This window comes from Mustela nigripes, chromosome 3, assembly GCF_022355385.1.
Source record: "Mustela nigripes isolate SB6536 chromosome 3, MUSNIG.SB6536, whole genome shotgun sequence".
Lineage (NCBI taxonomy): Eukaryota > Metazoa > Chordata > Mammalia > Carnivora > Mustelidae > Mustela > Mustela nigripes.
This window is the reverse complement of record NC_081559.1, coordinates 133687737-133708231: the sequence shown is the minus strand read 5'-3', so window position 1 is coordinate 133708231 and position 20495 is coordinate 133687737. Positions and strand designations below refer to the sequence as shown.

Below are 20495 nucleotides of genomic sequence, written 5' to 3'. Positions count from 1 at the left end.
TCTCTCGCTGTCTCTTTCTCTGTCAAATAAGTAAGTAAAACCTTAAAAAGCAATTTCTCTGAAGTACATGGAGGTGAACTTCCTTACCTTTGCAGAAAAGCATTTTGATATATAAAGTCACATACATCTGCTTAAAAACTCAACCATTACTTGGTAGCCACATGTTCTATGTGTAATTTAATGGGTGACACAGCATCTCATGTTTAAAATCATGATTCTATTTAAGGAGTACCTTAAGTTTATACACGAGTGAACATATTTGCCTTTAAACATTGTGACAACTATCAGAACCACAGAAAAAATATCTTAAAAGACAACTTTTATTTATCAGATACTTTGAGATACTTTCTTCATAGGCACTGTGGGAAATGGATATGTAAATACGGGATATTCTTAGATTTAACAGGACAAACATGCCTACCAAGAAAAGAAATAAAATCGTTGAACATAGCAAATTTTAAACAGACTGTCAGACAGTACAGCAGACAGGTTGTCCGATCTTGTCTATCAAGCACGTTCCTGACATCAACCTCAGTGGGAGTTGGGTTTCACGGCGGGCTGTTTCTTCTGGCCTGGAAATAAGGAACCACAGCAGAAAGACCCTCTTCCCTCTGATGATCTTTCTGAGTTTGTGCTTAGGGATACAGGAATTAGTAACAGATGGAGGCTTTCTCAGCTTTCAGAAGCTGGAGAATAAATAAAAGTCAGGAAAGAAGGAATACCTTCTACTTACCCAACCGTATTTGCTCATAGCAAAATACATTCTTTTCAAGTAGCTGACCGACTTCTAACACATAATGAATAACCACTTCTTATTTGGGAATGTGTTACAATGTATGTTCCTGTGGGAGGCACTGGGATTCCTTACCAGGTTTGGCGACAGGAGTGACTGAAAGTGAAATAGAACACCCGCATTTGCTATCTGGTCCAGCCACCTTCTGCTGGCTTCCCCCGTGTCCATCTCATTGTCTTTGCTGTTGTCAAACATCTGGTTTAATGCTGCCATAAGTTGCTCAGAGAAGGCACACACGGTGGCCACAAGACTCTGGCAGAAAACCATGTCTCTTCGGAGCTGTGTCTCACTGTCTGTAAGCCAGGAGGACATAAAGACAGCTTTGAAAAATGTCACAGGTAAATAAAACCAGATCATTAAGCATTTATAGTTTTTGTTATTTCATCCTCTCACCAAACTCAAACCATGTGAAAAATGTCAATTTGAACCCCACGAATGAGCACAAACACTTCAGCAAATATGCTTTATAGAAAACACTAAAAACCAAAAAATGTAAAAAAAATTAACTTTTTCTTAACTAGTATTGTGATTTTATTTTTTGCAATCATTAAATTATTTTATAAAACCCAAGGGAAAAAATAAGGCTTTAATTAGTATTTTTTGATGGAATACAATTTGTGTTTGTTGAATGATACTTCCCAAAGGAAATTCGAAGTCTAATTTTTCAGTTTGTTGGCAATGAGCTACATTATTAATACTAACTTTTTAAAAATGACCTAACAAACTTATTTGAATATTAAGTGACATGCACATGGGGAAAGAGTATTGATGTCCGATCATAACAATAAACAAATCTGGATTTCTTGGATTTACCTATTAAACTTCATGAGTTATAAACATGCCTAGGTTATAAATTCTTATATTTCTTTGAAATAAGGAATGTATTTACAGTTCTAACATACACCGATTTTCATGTGGGTTCTTATTCTGCAATTGGCTGGATTTTTGATTGACCCACACAGAAGATGTATTTACCCTATGAATGGCCACTCCTTGGCCACAGATTTTTCAAGTGGAAAGAAGCTTGCCTTTGAAAACCTGATCAGAGAGATTCACCTCTTTGAGTTTTTGGATGTATACAAACTCTATAAACTATATAAATGCCAAGCCATACATTCTGTACACTGAAAAATCACTTGTACTAGATAAACAGCAAAAGCAAAAATGTTCATACTCTCAAAAGTGTACTGAATATTTCAAAGGCTCAGAATTTTCTGAAATGAAGCACTGTCAATATTACTGCATAACATAGACATAAATGTTGTCATAAGTTTTTACTTTATTGATAAAAAGGCATAATTTTTAAGTTGTTTACTAAGAACAATGAACATATGTCTTTAATAACCATCAAAAGCATGTGAACACATACTGTAATTGCTGCATTGCCTAGTTTCACTGTTAGTAAAAGCTACTCTGAAAATCTTATTAGAAAAAGGATTAAATTTTAAAATATTTAATTTTATAATGAATATTCATTTATTACATTGATCTATACGAACTTGTTGCTTTCCTTGGTCAAAATGGTCAAATATGGCAACTCCATATGGTTCAACTTATTAATTTAGTCAATAACATGTGTTAGTCATTTCCCTTAAGTAATTATATACCATGTGCCTCATTCAAATAGATGGAAAATAGCATTTTACAGGTAACTGTAAAACAGCTAAAGTAGGAAAAATCTTTGCCCAATTCTTAATTAAGAACAAAGCAAAACACCTATTTTTTTTGATTTTTTTGTTGTATACAATTTCTAACAAAGTGTAGACATTCCATAACAGTTTTTTGAATTAATTAATGAAAATAATGAACCAGTACAGCAACTAACAAACTAAGTAAGTGAAACAAAAATGTATGAACTCATTCTCTGACTTCTTGAAATGTCTGGATTTAGTTCGACCTAAAAGGGTAGTTCACATAGCTTGTTAACCCAACTGTTCAGCTGATTCAAACAGAAACTAAATAAAACTGTCCTGTATCTTTCTTACACAGTCTTGCTTTGGGTTCCGTTGTTCTATAGCAAAGCAGAAAATCTAGGGAAATTTAAAAAATACTTCAATAGTTTTGACAGAAATACTCCCACTTATAACCTGCGAATAATTTCATAACCAAAACTTAATTGGAAAGAAATGCCTTCTATCGGGCGCCTGGGTGGCTCAGTGGGTTAAGCCGCTGCCTTCAGCTCAGGTCATGATCTCAGGGTCCTGGGATCGAGTCCCGCATCGGGCTCTCTGCTCAGCAGGGAGCCTGCTTCCTTCTCTCTCCCTCTCTGCCTGCCTCTCAGTGTACTTGTAATTTCTCTCTGTCAAATAAATAAATAAAATCTTTAAAAAAAAAAAAAAGAAATGCCTTCTATCAAAAATGGAAAGCCAATGTCTATAGGAGGAAGGATCCAGTTCCACTGAAACACTTTAGATCACAAGGCTTAGTAACTTTGCCACTAGTAGAAATAAATTATTTTCAAATCGCTTTTGAGAAGAAATGCCCAAATTTCTTCCCTTTTTTTAGCCTTAGAAAGAATACATAAATGTTTATTCTACATTCCACTACTATATTCTATATGCATCTTAAGATAAGATATCTGTAAGCCCAATAGAATTTTCATTCAACCTCATTATCAAGTCAGAATTGATCACGCAAAAGTTTTATTTCTCTATTTCTTCAAACCCTTCACGCTGAATACACCACAGGAATTACACATGGCATCAATTACTGGGGATTTGAAGGTATCCAAGTTGAGGCTTGGGACATGTGTATGCTCACAGAATTTGATACACAAGATGCTCTGGACCACACTGCCATTTAAATTTCAAACCAACATATTTTCGAATAAAAAAATACTTTATAAATCCTTACTACTTTATGAGGTGATTTTCAGTTACACTTTCCTATTTCCCACAGAGTAAATGACTTGTTTGCATAGACTTCAATAGACCCATCATACTGAGTTTTTCAAGTAACTCTGTATGCATTATCACCTCCCAGGGAGTAAAAAAGTAAAAAACTCAGAGTGGCAGAAAGGGGTCTATACAATCTTTCCTCAAATTATGCTGACAGCTAATAAATACATTACTTCCTTCATTCATCCCCCACACCAACAATGATCTTCCCAGGCTTGTTATGAGAATATAATAAAACAATGTATCTGAAAGTTGCCAGAATCCTGGCTGTATAGACCTCTCCTCTTGGAGCCGCACACCACTGCTCAGGTTCCTCAAATGCTAGATGCCCTTATAAATGCTATTATAGCTCACACTTTTGTCTCTATGGAGGCCCTCTGGCTATGTGTGGGCTCTTTCCCATCCTCTCCACCAACAAACTTTAAATCATCCTTCCACATTTCGGCTATCATGGACTTGCTGCTATGAACATTGGGGTGCATGTGCACTTTCTTTTCACTGCATCTGTATCTTTGGGGTAAATACCTGGTAGTGCAATTGCTGGGCCATAGGGTAGCTCTATTTTTAAAATCTTGTGGAACCTCCATGCTGTTTTCCAGAGTGGCTGCAACAGCCTGCATTCCTACCAACAGTATAAGAGGGTTCCCCCTTCTCCATATCCTTAACAACATTTGTTGTTGCCTGTTTTGTTAATTTTTGCCATTCTAACTGGAGTAATGTGGTATGTCATTGTGGTTTTGATTTGTATTTCCTTGATGGCTAGTGATGTTGAGCATTTTTTCATGTGTCTGTTAGTCATTTGTATGTCTTCTTTGGAGAAGTTCATGTCTTCTGCCTATTTTTTCACTGCGTTATTTGTTTTTTGAATGCTGATTTTGAGAAGCTCTTTATAGATCTTGGATATCAGCCCTTTATCTGTAATGGGAATATGCTAAGTGAAGTAAGTCAAGCAGAGAAAGATAATTATCATATGGTTTCACTCCTGTGTGGAACATAACCAATAGCATAGGGAACCATAGAGGAAGGAAGGGAAAACTGAAGGAAGAGAAATCAGAGAGGAAGATGAACCATGAGAGACCGGGGACCCCAGGAAACAAACTGAGGTTTTCAGAGGGGAGGAGGGGTGAGGGATGCGATAACAGGGTGATGGAGGGCACATGTTGTGATGAGCAGAGGGTGTTATATGCAACTAATGAATTATTGAACACTACATTAAAACTAATGAACATAATAAAATAAAATAAGTCGTTCTTAAGAGTTGACTCCTAGAACTACTGGGAACCCACTGAACTACTGAAATATTATCTTCCCTTGCAAAATTTCCTCTCTCCTTCCGTAGGTATCATGGACTTCCTGCTCTGCCATCAGGGGCCTGGGGACCTCCCTCTACTAGATGGCTAATTACTCAGCATTGTGAGAGTTTGTTTACATCTTTAGGTTCCCCAAGAGACCATAAGCACATCAAGGACAGAGGAAGGGGCATATAATGTGAATGGCACTCATGGACCTAGAGACATATAATCTGTTTCATCTATTCATTCCGCTCATTTAAAACCATATAATCCTAGGTATCAGATTCTTTTATAGAGTATGGGTTATTTCTACTCGTCCTGCAATAAACATAAATGGGATACAAAGATCAAGCACTTAGCAAGTGAAATTGCACAGCATTGTTATTCTTCTTTTCTCCAGCGTCTAGCAGGGTACCTGGCACTGAGTGGGGCTCAGTTCTATTGCTGACCAGGGAAGGAACCATAGGATGAATAAATAAACCAAAATAAGCAAACTCTCAAGAAAAACTGACAAGTCTTAATTACACAGCTGTTCGAAACTCATGAGTGTCTGTCCTTCCTCAAAACTATTCTCATTCCTCATTTTTATCAATAAAAACAACAACAGGATCAATAACAGGTGCTTTCAGCTTCTAGCAAAAGAATAAAGGCAGGAAGAGCTGTTTTTTGGTTACAGTTTGTTTATTGTTCATTGTTTTTGCAGAGTTAGAATTCTCTTGTAGCAGGAATACACTCAAAAGAAATGGATGTTCAACTTATCAAAGGCTTCTGTCTCATCCCAGTATTTAAGCACCTACTTAAACTCACCTTCTACAAGCATGTTTTAAAATAGTAATACTTCATTTTCTCTCCCTGGTTTAAAAAGCTCAAATTCCATAGCTGGTCTAAAAAGAATGAGATGGTTTCTAGGCGCACAAGTAATCACAGTCATTATACTGAGACGTAGGGAAAAGAAAACAATAATAGAAAAATAACAACAAAGTAATAAAAGAGAGATTAGAGAGAGAGAAGGATAGGAATAAAGGTGAGTTAAAAATACTTAGCAGGGGCACCTGGGTGGCTCAGTGGGTTAAGCCTCTGCCTTCGGCTCAGGTCATGATCTCAGGTTCCTGGAATCAAGCCCCACATTGGGCTCTCTGCTCTGCAGGGAGCCTGCTTCCTCCTCTCTCTCTGCTTCTCTCTCTGCCTATTTGTGATCTCTCTTTCTGTCAGATAAATAAATAAAATCTTTAAAAAATACATTTAGCAGACACAATCCACCCTTTTCAAGTGGCGAGCATAATTCTGCAGCCAACAATATGGAGTAATTTGGCTACATTCTTTTGCCATCCTATATTACAGAGGGGGGAAAAAAGTGAGTAAACAAAGTAAGAAAAAGGAGGTTTATGACAGGATAGAAAAATAAAATTGAAATCAAAATAAAGATCTATAAGAATAGCCCTTTGAAATTAATGAATAAAGCAATGCATTCCAGGACCGCTTCTGGAATTGGCATAACTAAGTTTGAATTTCATCTGCCACCCACTATTTATGCCTACTCAATCAAGCATCTAATTAATCTTCCAGATACTGAAAAATATGTGTTGAATGAATACCATTTCTACTTATTATTATTAATTGGCCTAAATGTTTAAATCTGTGGAAAAATAATAATATTCTCATAGAGTGATTGTGAGGACCCAAGGAAATACATAAATATGAATGAAGTCTATCAACTGGTTTGTTATTAGTGAAACTTAAAAAAGTAAGACACTTTTGTTTATTATTATTACTCAGTCAAAAAACAAGACAACTACTTCCTTAATTAAAACAAAAACCAGACAACAAACAAACAAAAAAACCCCGGTTAACTTGACTTATTCATTCACTTTTAATTTAAAATTTCCAGGTTTGGTAGATTATAAAAGACTCCTCCTTTCAAAGTACAGGTCTGCTTTTCTATCCCTTGAATCTGAGCCCACCTACATCCTTGATCATAAACAAAAGTTAGACATAGTTTAACAATAAATCCCATGTACAATTCGCTTTACCAAACCTGCTTTCTTTCTCCTTTTTAATTATATTCTGTATAAACATATACTTACATAAGTTTCCACTTTGTACCTATAATTGAAGATGAGCATGTTTTTATGCTTTTATTAAAATTAAGCATTTTCTTAAATCTTTGCCAGACTTTAGAGGAAGTAGGGATTGTATTTCCATCTAATTTGTTGAAAGCACTGCCTTGATATCATGAGACTTCCAATGTCATGGACCACAATAATTTCAAATCATTAAAATAATGAAAATAGTACCTGAATATTCAAGAAGAGCCAGGAGTATCCTACACTTGACCTCTGCAGAAAAAAAAAAAAAAATTAACAGTTAGTTGTTTAGTCTTTTCCTCCCACTAGCACCACATTTTAACTGTGCAGTAAAAACTAGCACAATCTTACTATATTAGATAATAAAAATCCCATTTACTTGACATGCTGTTCTTCCTATCTACCTATATAAATTCTATCCATTGCTCTAGATGTTACAGTTTCTTACAGTTCTGATTTAAATTAGCTTGTGCAACACCATTCAAATTGTGCTACTTTTGTTAAGTCACTCTTAATTGCTGTAGTGTGCATGGTGTTCTCTAAACTCCTATAGGGATTATGGTCTTGATCAATAAGTTCTCAAACAGCATTTTTTCTTAGTTACTTACACTTTTGAAGATTATATATGCATTTAATAATCTTTATATGTAATAATACATATCATATTATTCATTACATATAATAATTATAAATTATATGTAATTATACAAATTATACTTACAGATTATGGAGTGTGTGCATGTGTATATATGTGTAATATATACAGTGCATATATTATATATATATATATATATATATAAAATCTCTCTCTCTCTAGACTTCCTTTCCTATCTCTATGTCAAGAACCACTCTAAAGGGCAGAACAATACTAAATAGTTTCAAATACTGTTCTCCCCAGCCCATCTCCAAACAAGGGCAATCACAACTGTTTATTGTGTATTAGCTTCATACTCATTACTTTACTTCTAATTGACAAATAGTTTACTCTCAATAAGTAAATATAAAAACATACAGAGCTTCTTCATGTCCACAGATTATGGGAAGTAAAAAAAGGTTTAAGTTGCATCCTATTCCAAACAGGTTCACAATAGAGTCAGAGTGACAAAATTACCTGATAAGAAGTACAGGAGATATTTGAGAGGATATTACATTTTAAAAGTGATAACATGAGAACAAGAGAATTTCAGAGGCAGAAAAGTATCCTGGACAAAGAGTCCACAAGACACACCTGCTACAGTCATCCCCCTTTATTTATGAGGGACATTCCAAGACTCCCCCACCTCAGTGGGTGCCTAAAACAATGGGTAGTACCAAGCCCAGTATATACTATGGTTTTTCCTGTACATCCACATACCTATGACAAAATTTAATTTATAAATTAGGCCCAGTAAGAGATTAACAACAAGAACTAATAATAAAATAGAACAAGTATAATAATACACTGTATTAAAGTTATGTGAATCTGGTCTCTCTCTCTCTCAAAATATCTTATTGTACCATACTTTTCCTTCTTGTGATGATGTGAGATGTAGAGTTAGGCTGTGACTGGCCTGCTGACTAAGTCAAAAAGAGAATCATCTGCTTCTGGATTGTGGCTGACTAGTAACTGAAACCAAGGAAAGTAAAACAGAGGATAGTGTGGGATAGCTGTACCAGCTTTGTGGTCTTCAGAAAATGGCTCAACCATAGTTGACCCTTGTTTGTGAACAACACAGGTTTGAACTGCATGGGTCCACTCATATGTGGAATTTTTTCAGTCAATACAGTATAGTACTGTAAATGCATTTTTCTTTCCATGATTTTTAAACATTTTCTTTTCTTTAGCTTTCTTTATTGAAAGAATATAATATATGATACATGCAATGTACAAAATATGTAATACCTAATTATTTATGTTATCAGTTAGGCTCTGGTCAGCAGTAAGCTATTAGAAGTGAGGTTTTGCGGGAGTCAGAAGCTATATGCAGATTGACTGTGCAGGGAGTCAGTGCCCCTAACCTTCATGCTATTCAATGGTCAACCCTACTTTGAGTTTCAGCTCATTTATAAGTGATGATAACACCTATCTTATCTATTTTATAGGTCTGTGTAGGAAAAATAAACAGGGATATATATTAAAAGCCTTGGGAAATTCTTTAATATGCTGTGTATCTGTGAAGCACTGCTATTATTCTAATCTGAATCCACCTAAAAATTTGGTATAGAATTCTGTGTGTTGAAAATGTTTTTAAACATTTTTTAAAGTTACAGTGTCAAGGGAATAGGTTCATATCCTAAAAGTGGGAAAGTGTGTTAGCAGGAGAGTATAGTAAAAAATGAATACCAAATATCCAACAATTTAGCATAGAAAAGATTTTATTATATCATTTAGAGACTGAGCTTGGGATACAATTAGAAAGCCACATTTAAAAATTGGATCCAACACCAGAATGATGAGTTTAGACTTAGCTAACAAAAATCATGTAAGGTTCTGGGCAGGGTTCTAAAATGAACGTAATATTTTAGGAAGTTGAATATGGTATATAGTAATATATAAATCAGAAAAGATAGAGATGAGGGATTATCCAAAAAACTGTTCCAATTACTGCAGTAAGAAGAAAAAGGGGGAAATTGGAGACTTTTGATTTAAAAAAAATAGAAGTTCTTTAGGATATTTGGGACAAAAGCAGAGGGAAAAAAATAATATAAGTTGCTGAAACAATGGGAGATTTTGAAAAAAAGAGTACAACTTTTATAGGGGGTAAGAATTGAAAATGTGTTTACTAATAAACATTTGACTTTAAGGGGATGGTGGGTCACAAATTCCAGTGTGTGTTTTCCCCCCATACCACCAAGCACTTGTCTAATACTATCTGGGTATCCTACAATTCAACTCAGTTCTGGCATTATCTACCTGGAGATAGCATCAGATCTCACAGAGTAAGGGCTCAGTTCCACAAGACTGCCCCCCGCCCCAACACACACACACTTCATGTGCCAACTGCAAATCCTGGCTGCCACCTATGCTTCTGACTAACTGGCTGCAGATTGGTGGTTTCAGTGACTCTCTTTTGGGTTTGATTAATTGGCTAGAGTGGCTCACAGAACTTTGAGAAACATTTACCTACTAAATCACCTGTTTATTATAAAAGGATATAGCTCAGGAGCTGGATGGAAGAGAGGTACTGGGTAAAGTATGGGGAAATGGTGCAGCACTTCCATGCTCTCTGAAAGCACCACTCTTCTAGAACTAACCCTGAAGCTCTCTGAACTTGTGGAGGCTTCATTACATAGGCATGACTGATTAAATCATTGGTCAATCTCCAACCCCTCTCTGTTCCCAGAAGTTGGGAGTGGTATTGAAAGTTCCAACTATCTAATCACATGGTTGGCTTCCTTGGCAAATCAGCTCCCATCCTTAGAAATTTTCCAAAAGTCACCTCACGGGCATAACAAAAGACACCTTTAGAGCTCTCATCATAAGAAATTCCAAGAGTTTTGGGAAATCTGAGCAAGGAAAGGGGACAAAGACCAAATATATGTTTCTTATATAAATCCCAGTATCACTGTGTGCTAATCATGTAAAAACATGTTCAGCTGGCTGATAATCTGTGACCATAATTTAGTGTAGAGATGAAGCAGGAGGCAGACATCACCTTAGTGCTTAGTGACACGACAAAATTAATCTATCCCCCACTTAGTCCACTGTGTTTTCTGCTCTCTTCTGCCCTCAGTTTGGCAAACTATGATTTGAACACATGAATGGTACAGTGTGATGCAGCTTAGGAATGGTACTGTAACAGTGTTCCCTAGATAAAGATCATAGGTTATTATATTCTGATATATACTTGATAGGATATTTTGAAATCAGAGATGAACAAATGAGGAGGTTCAGAACATGCTACCCCAAAAGATGGCAATTTGGCATACTGAAAATTTTAAGCTGAAGGAACTTGATAAACATCAGGTGTATGGAGGACTCTCTGATCTCCCCCTACTCCCCTGAAGCTAGTCATAAAACCCTCTTGTGAGAAGTGCCCTCCCAATCCCAGAGGAAAGGAGCATCCTTATTTCAGAAGAACAGGCCTTGCTAAGTTTCTCCAGTTTGTTACCCTTAGTGCATACCCTTTCATCCTATCACATTTTTTCAAAGCTTTCTACTCTTTATCAAACCTAGTGTAAAAGCACTCAGGTTTAACCATTTCTTCTGGAATTCATTTCCTTACAAAGTCTCCTGTATCATATAAAACATATTAAATACATTTATATGTGTTTCCCTAGTTAATTTGTCTTGTCTGACTGATCTATAGGGCCTAGCCAAAGAACCTAGGAGGGTAGAAGGGGGAAAAATTACTTTATTAAGTAATTTTAATTACTTAATATAGTAATTAGTAATAGTAATAGTAATATAGTAAAATTACTATAATATAGTAAAATTACTATATTAAGCCATGTATAATAAACCATGAAATTCTGGTAAGGTGACATTATGTTGAATTTCTAGCCAAGACCTAACCCTTCATTAAATGATCCCCTATATAAAGACAACTGGGAAATAGAATAAGAAGTACTTTAAGTTGAGTAGAATAAATTCATAATGAATCAGTGAGGTTACATCAGAGAACCTCCAATGTAACAAGCAGTTGATTACAAGAATCTCAATACTGCTGCTTCCATTCTGCATAACAGGACCAGACAACAAACAGATGAGCAGGAAAGGACAGCTTGACCTCCTTCTTGACAGCCCATTGGACTGAAGTAGTGATTAATCATTCTTTAAAGAGACACTTAACATGGTGACAATCACAAAACGTAACCAAAGAAGTGCATCTCACTAAAACTTGCAATCAGGGATATCACTTAAATTCTGCAAAGAGCCCTCCCCACACCATTCACTAGAAGACAGTCAGCACACCCAACCATACTCAACCAGTTGTTGAGCTTCCCTGACCAAGACTGGCACCCATATTCACGACACACATCAATCAATATATGTAAATAGTTCTCATTCCTATAGCTGCTTCTTGTGATATGAGTGAGGTATTGAGGTTATAAAAGCAGGACTTATGATGAAAATGTTAAGATATTTAAAATGAATACCATTAAAATTGAGCTTTTGATCTTGCATTAGATAAAGTTAATATCTTAAAGATAAAGCTCAAAAACAAAACAAGAAAAGTTTTAAAGATTTCTCTGTTCTTAACTGATATTGCATTTACTCTGTAAACAACTATAATGTAAAAAAAACAAAAAAACTCTCAAAGATGATGAGAACAAATGCATTAAATATTTTTAAAGATTTTATTTAAATTCAAGTTAGTTAACACATAGTATATTATTAGTTTCAGGGGTAGAGAGAACAGTGCATTTAGATTCATGAATTATAATTTCTAGGAGTATTATGATACTGGCATTTATTCTGAAAAAAGAAAAAAAAACCAAAAACCTACTCAGTAAAATACATTTGAATTCCTTAAACCAAGCAGTCTTTAAAAGATGTATTTATCATTTCTGCTACTCATTACTTTGGGAGGTTTTAAATTCCGACTTTTCATCAAATATGATGTTATAATCTGTCACAAATAACCATTATATGTAGCTATAAAATAAAAATGTAGCCAAGAAATACAGCTGTCAAAAACAAAAGATTTTATCGCATAATAGAACTGCTGTGATTTATTTGGAGCTTTCCATATCTGTACAAACCTTTGCTCCACTGAACTCTAAATGAGTATTTAAGCTGTTATATTTGAGTATATTTCTAGGCAGTAGACTTAGTAATCACAGAACATATACACATCTTTTTCATTTGGTAAATGAAGAAACTGAGGCCCAAAGGAGTTATGCCACAGGCCCAGACTCGTCAGATTTAAGAGCTGAATTTTGTCAGTAACTTTCTCTAACTTTCTCTACACAACCCTTTCTAACTCTCTCTAGCAGTAACCAGGGGATACGCTGTAATTCTGCTGAGTGTTATTTATCACATGCAACTGACATACGAAGACTGAGGAACAAATATGTAAACATAGGCATATACGTATTTATTGTGGAGGTTTCTCAACCTTAGCACTATTGCCATTTTGGGCCAAATAATTCTTTGTCGTGAGGGACTGTCCTGTATAATGCAGAACATTTGTCAGCATCTCTGGCTTCTACACACTGGATGCCAAGAGCACCCCCACAACGGTGACAACCGAAAATATCTCCAGAAGTCGCCAACCACTGGTCTGATGTTGGGAAGAAAATCACCAAATTAAGCATTTTAAAAAAGTTAAACAAATTTCTCACTTCATCTTTTCTACCATACTTGTTTTGGAAACGCTCAGAATTTTCTACACCCTGACCCTAAACAACATGTAATCAGATGCACTAGAGCTGTCCGAAATGTCCTATCTCCAACTGCAGATATCAGTCACTGGATGTTGAGTAAACAATGTCATGAGAGTTCATAACAATAAACTTAGAAAATATGAAAAAGAAACTTATAAACCAATGACATGACCTATCTTATTATTTCGATTCTTGCAAGTTCACAATTAACTTTTTAGACTTCCTATAAAACTTAGCTTTGTGACTTTGGTGAATCTTTAGAAATTTTGCTGATATTGTTTCATATTTTAAAATATGAAACTCTTCAAATTCCATGTTCTCCCAAGTATGAGCCCTTATTTTATTCACCGAGAAAATTCTCCGTGATACAGTGTACATCGTTTAGATCCTTGATTAGGCTCTATAATCCTATTTCTCCTTTTGCTTCCTCCCTCCCTTACCCTTTCCAGTTCTTTGATTTTCCTCATAATATGAAATACTGTGAAAAAGTAATCAGGTATTACTGAACTTTTGGTTTTAAATCATTATTACTAATGCTATGCAATATTCTTTGCTTTTCGTCCTGACCTTCAACAAATTTTCTGATGTTCTGAGCAAGATTCCGGACACTGCTGGGAAGATTCCAAGGGTCTTGCTTGATGTGAAGTCTTAACCTTTTTGGACAACTCAACTTTGGTTCCATTTCCTGCTGAAATTCTAAATAAATACAGAAAATCTCTTTTAAGTTTCAACCATTTACCAAACAGTTAACAAATCTGTGGGCTGCAGAATCATCTTTCATTCCTGTTATCCTGGTTTATTAGCATGGTGGTACTTTCTGTAATTATATTTCAGGAGAAAATTGGTTAAATTGAAAAAAGAAAGGCTAACCTTATTATTTTCTTACAAACATTTAAACAAAGGGCAAAGTTAGATAAAAACTCTCTTTTCAATGTCTGAAACTAGATGTCAGAAAGTGGCAGCTCTAGATCTTATTCTGTTGGGCTGTTCTTTTTGTCAAAGTTCATTCCTGAAACCCCTTCCCCCACCAATGAATGGGCTACCACCAAGTAGGCATGCTGATTTCAGCAAAAGCTGCAACACTTCACACTTATGTGACACTTACATCTCTTCAATTAACTCATTCCTATTTATTCTAGTCCTTATAGGCATTGCACATTTTAAATTTGCAAATAAATTTAAAACATCCTATACTAACTTTTTATCTATATTCCAAAGTTATTAAAATAGAATTAATATGAAGGGGATTATGAAACATGAGTAGCCATTTTCTTCTTACACTATGCCTTTAGTTCATGACTGTATTATTTCCCACCTTCGTTTCCCAATGGTTTCTCATAGTGACTTTTTATTTTTAAAAAAAATTTTATTAATTAATTATTTATTTTTTAGACTTTTTTTTTTTTTTTTTTTTAGATTTTTTTTATTTTTTTGACAAAAAGTAATCACAAGTAGGCAGAGAGGTAGGTGGGGGGGGGGGGCGAAGCGGGCTCCCTGCCAAACAGAGAGCCCAATGCGAGGCTTGATCCCAGGACCCTGGGATCATGACCTGAGCTTAAGGCAGAGGATTTAACCCACTGAGCGACCCAGGTGCCCCTCTAATAGTGACTTTTTAAACCTTACCTTGTAATCCTTGACCTGGCATGAGGTACTTGGTTTGCTCAAAGGCCCTTATAACAGCTTGCCCTTTTAGGAGATTGGTAATTGAATCCACCTACCATAACAGCAGAGATTTCTGAAAGTTACATACTTCTCATAATACATAATAAATGTATTTCTAAGAGTAAATCTTGTAAAATATTTTTTTCTTAAAGCCATAATTATTTTTGAAACCGCATGATGCTTGCAAAATCCATCTTTAAGTAAAATATTGGAATAAACTCACTGACAACACTTGCAATATTTCTTATTATCCACCATATATTAATATAAGATATAAATATGCTCAACATATTCATTTCACAAAAGAAGATTTCTAGGGTTATTTTTAAAAACCCTAAAAGACATCATAATCTTTTTCAAAGCAGTAAAATCTTCTACTCTATGAATTTGGTTATTGATATAAATTTTCTTAAAAATGCAAAATACCAACACAAGCACCAAGAGAATCTTGTGCTTCCTGAAATTAGGAATAAAGTCAAGCAAGAAATGTCATGAAGAATTCTGAAAACCTACAGAGAAGCAAAGTAAAAAAAAGAAACATTTTTTTTTTTACTATATCTGAAAAAGGGATTCCCAACAGTCTGATGTGTGGGAAAAGAAACTTCTAGTTGTCCCAATCATACCTGGCTGAAAAGATGCTCAAGACAGCTATGTATCTTGTCCTGCTTATCATGAGAAATGCGAACACTGAGGGGAAGTTCATCACCTAGAAATAAAAAATAAATCACCCATCTTTGTTTAACATACTAAAATATTTTAATATAAATACACCAAAAAATAATAAACACGCAGTCTTATTCCATCATGTTCTTATGATCAGATAAAGAATTCCAAAATATTTAATAGCAGTTAGGATGTCAGATGATTGCTTTTGAAATAGAGGTGGGAGCAGAATGCCTCACAGGAGAAAACATTCTATACCCTATGTCAATGATTTTTTCAAATAGTGCAATTCCTAACAGTTAAATAGTTGAAACAAACTACATATTTTAAAATGAAGAAGTGTCCTAACTGGGTGCAAAGTCTCTGTTCTTAACATACCCCAGATAAGACATTTGTAAGATATTTCTCTCAGTCAGTGTTTTCATCACTCCCCTCCCTGTGCATCTACTATCTCAGAAGTCCTCAGGTTCAAAGCCCATCCCAACCTTCTCACACAGTCAACAACACCCCATGTTTTAGGATGACCTGTTTCCTGTGTACCTAGCTTCCTTCATAGTACCACAGAAAATCCTAAAATATATATTAAGATCAGACTTCATTTGTTTCTTTCATCTCTTTTTAATTCACTCTGTTCACCACGGGATTGGGACACTGACGTCACCCAGCACGTGTGGCGGCCAAGGACAACTGATCCAAGGTGAAAACGCATGTCGATCACACACTGATCGACATCCCCGAAAGGTATCTCCCTGAGGAAAGGCAACAGAAAAGGTCACATGCCTCCACCAAACGCACCTGAGTCCATTTCATCGCTGTGGAAGTAGGAGCTGCACTGGCTGCTGCAGATGCTGGTGAAGGAGGCGATGGAATTCCTGTTGCTGTTGCAGTCGCTGGGGAGGAGGAACACAACACGTCACCTTCAGAGTGAATTTGCTGCCACTCTCCCTGTTCACACCACAGTTAGGCTTATTGACATGTCTTGGAGAAAATTATGAGAAGAACCACTTTTGTTTGACTCCCATTTTATCTTATGGTCTAAAAAATTTTAAATTCAATTGTATTTCAAAATCTCTTAAGCCTTGTAGATGGATCCTGAATTTCTTTCTTTCTTTCTTTTTTTTTTTTTTTTTTAAATCTGAAGTTAGAAAACTAGGAGTCGGGGTGCCTGGGTGGCTCAGTGGGTTAAAGCGTCATCATGATCCCAGGGTCCTGGGATTGAGTCCCGCATTAGGCTCTCTGCTCAGCAGGGAGCCTGCTTCCCCTGCTCCCCTCCTCTGCCTCTCTGACTGCTTGTGATCTCTGTCTGTCAAAGAAAGAAAGAAAGAAAGAAAACTAGGAGTCAAGTGCACTTAAAATTTGTCATTATCTATTTGAGGTGGTGTGTCTGAGTTAACGTGCTCATAAAGACAAGGTCCTGTTTCGTGATCTCTGCCTTTCGAGTCTTTCTGGTAGCTTTAAATTATGACTCATCAGCTGCTCTCTGAGCTTCCTGGGAGAGGACAGCACCCTGTCTCCACCACAGAGCTCAGCACTGACCACCACATCTGGTAAGGGCTCGATAATGGTCAAAGTGGAAGGAAAGAATGAGTAAAAGCTTTGTGTGTGAATATGAACACATTACAAAATTTCAGAAAGAGTATCAGAGATGGAATATTTTTTCCCCCTCAGAATCAGTAAGAAGCACTTATTTAACTTTAAATTTATATTTAAAATTTCTAGTTTAGCCTAGAGGGAGACTCGGAAGGTAATTTTAATTATCTGAGAACTAGAAATTGAGGTAAGAAAAATATTTTTAGATCTATAATTTCTCACTGGAGAAAAACCACAGGTTCCTATTAAATAGTCTACTGGTATCCTTTGAAGCTAAAAGTAAAGGAAATGGTCAAGATGGTTAATCTGTGTTATATACTATTAAATTTCTAGGAATAATTAACTCTTATATATTCGTTAAAATCCTTTTCATGTAGAAATTAGGATAGTACAGTGGTTAAGAGAGAAACCGTGGGCCGCCCCACCTGGTCAAAGTGAAAGGAAAGAATGAGTAAAAGCTTTGTGTGTGAATATGAACACATTACAAAATTTCAGAAAGAGTATCAGAGATGTCTATTACATGTTACATGTCTATTATGTAACTCCTGTGGCCTCAATTTCTTCACGTGTAAAATGGGGTTGATATCAGCATGTGCCATGTAGGACTGTGTTGGGAATTATGTGAGATCATCCTGTTTCCCCGTGTGTCCAGTAAAGATGTTTTTAACATTAGCTATTTGTGCTAAACATCTCTGAAGAGAATAACTTTAATAGTAATTATTTAATATTTTCTCACTGTAAAATACTGTATAATAAATAACAGCGAGTAAGAGAGTTTTTGCCCTTTATTAAAGTAAATAAGACAGGAGGCACGCAAGGGGTGCAGTCCACTGGGCGTTAGACTCTTGGTTTTGGCTCAGGTCATGATCTTAGGGTCATGAGATTTCCATCGTTGGAAGGATGATGGTAGGCAGATGATAACAGACCTTGGAGGGAAGCTGTTACAGGTTGATTGCATCTCCCCCTAAAATCCACAGGTGGAAGTCTGACACTCATGACCCAGAAATACAATCTTGTTTGGAATGAGGACTTTTACAGACATAATTAAGTTAAAATGAAGTCATTATGGTGGGCCCAAATTCAGTATGGCTGGTGACTTCCTGAGAAGGGGAAATGGGGTCACAGGGAAACACTTAAGAGGGAAAGGACAAGAAGACACAGGGATAAGATGGCCATCTACAACCAAGGCAAGAGGCCCAGACCTGATCCTTCCTCCACAGACCTCAGGAACAACAGCACTGCTGACACTGTGATCATGGACTTCTGGCCCCAGAACTGTTGGATAATGAATAAAGAAACATCTGCTGTTTAAGCCACCCAGTCCTTGGTACTTTGTTACAGCAATCAAATCAAGATTGTACAAAGTGTGCAAGAGAGGGGCACCTGGTGTCTGTACTGGTTAAGCATCTGCCTTTGGCTTAGTTGTGATCCCAGGGTCCCAGAATCGAGCCCTGTTCAGTGGGGAATCTGCTTCTCCCTCTCCCTCTGACCTTCCCTGCTGCTCCTGCTCACTCTCTCTCAAATGAATAATAATAATAAATCTTTAGAAATTGTGGAAGAGAGGGAAAGAAAGAAGGCTGGTCATGGAGGTAAGCAGGAAAAATTAGTCCAATTTGTTTGGAACACAGAATATAAGAAAAAAAGGAGGAGAAACACACACACACACACACACACAAAAAGAACTCCTGTTCACCCCACAGTCCAATAATCAGAAACATATATCTGGAAAAAAATGTTAATATAGGCTCAGTTTGCTTATTTGCTATACATGTTACAGAATTTGTAACAGGAACAAGTCCCCCAGATTAGCTCCATAGACCTGGAGGGAAAAAAAAATGCTTTTTCCCAATTACTCAGATTATGAAAAAAGAATAATTTAAAGATTCTACAGGATCACGATGTTTTATCTGCGGTTGGTAATAGCTGGCGGTTATGTTGTGAGGGTGATAAACAAAAATGATAATCAAAACTTTTTTTCAAGACCTCTGTGGAAAATAAGGAATCATATTTGACTGTGTTGATGACTGAGCTTAAGGAATTGATGAATTACCTGTAAGAATCTCTGTTGCTGATGGTGTCATGACCCGAGTCTTCCTGCTCGTCTCCCGCCATATTAAAACAGACCCGTTTGCTATTTCTCTCTCCCTTCTCGTTGTCACTCTCTGGTGGTACTACGCATTCTGGTGTCTTACGTTCTAATTTAGGAGAATATGTTATGGAAGACAGAAGGCTGCAATGTGATATTAAAAAAAAATAAGTGCACATTTTCAAACTGGCTGCTACAGAGAACTACCTTACTCGTTGAATATGATAGGCTTAGAAATATTTCTAGGGTGTTTGTTTCACGTAAAATTAATTTTTGATTGCATTAAAACAGCTGTATGAAGTTCACTTTTTCCTCTCAGAACAAGTAACAGAAACCGTACCCCATTTAGACAAGGAAACTGTGTTGGTAATCTGTCCCGCCACTTACTGGTTTTGTCATCAGAGCAACACTATGATGATTCTCTTTGGCATCTAGGATATGGGGATAATAATAACTAGCACATATGACTCTGTGACAATGAAATGAGAATATACTCCAGTATATAAAGATTGTCACCTCCCTCCCCTAGTCATTATCACTACCATCTGAAAATACTTGGAGAACTTTAAAGGGCCACTTAAATATTAAAATAAACACTAACTGTGCTTAACTATCCCCACTGGCTTACTCTCAGATATTAAAAACCCATCTACCCGGGGCGCCTGGGTGGCTCAGTGGTTTGGGCTGCTGCCTTCGGCTCGGGTCATGATCTCAGGGTCCTGGGATTGAGCCCCGCATCGGGCTCCCTGCTCCGCAGGAAGCCTGCTTCCCTCTCTCTCTCTCTCTCTCTCTCTGCCTGCCTCTCTGCCTACTTGTGATCTCTGTATGTCAAATAAATAAATAAAATCTTTAAAAAAAAAAAAAAAACCCCATCTACCCATCTACCCCCACCTTGAGTTTCTCCCAAGCGGTCTTTATTGGACAGGAAGAATATCATGTGGCAGTCCTTTCTCACTGCTCATATAAGCAGGTGTTCTGACCATCACAATAGTAAGACATTAAAGAGAGTCACATACAATGTGAGGACAGGAGACAACAGGGGCCACGCCTATATCAACCACAATCTAGTCACGATGGCATGTCGCAATTCTGCCCAAATGGAAAGCTCTTCCACTTGGA

At 36.5% G+C, this 20495-nt stretch overlaps 1 protein-coding gene across 1 annotated transcript in view; it reads right to left on the bottom strand.

Annotated features, from left to right (window-relative positions):
* PREX2 (phosphatidylinositol-3,4,5-trisphosphate dependent Rac exchange factor 2) overlaps nt 1-20495 on the bottom strand; it is a 187643-nt gene that overhangs the window by 99451 nt on the left and 67697 nt on the right. Inside the window, exons 17-23 of the mRNA XM_059395513.1 lie at nt 19341-19520; nt 16496-16590; nt 15661-15743; nt 14999-15089; nt 13943-14071; nt 7277-7318; nt 869-1086 (exon numbers count right to left, since the gene is read on the bottom strand). Of these exons, the coding sequence (XP_059251496.1) occupies nt 869-1086; nt 7277-7318; nt 13943-14071; nt 14999-15089; nt 15661-15743; nt 16496-16590; nt 19341-19520 (838 nt within the window). The remainder of the gene's footprint in view (nt 1-868; nt 1087-7276; nt 7319-13942; nt 14072-14998; nt 15090-15660; nt 15744-16495; nt 16591-19340; nt 19521-20495) is intronic.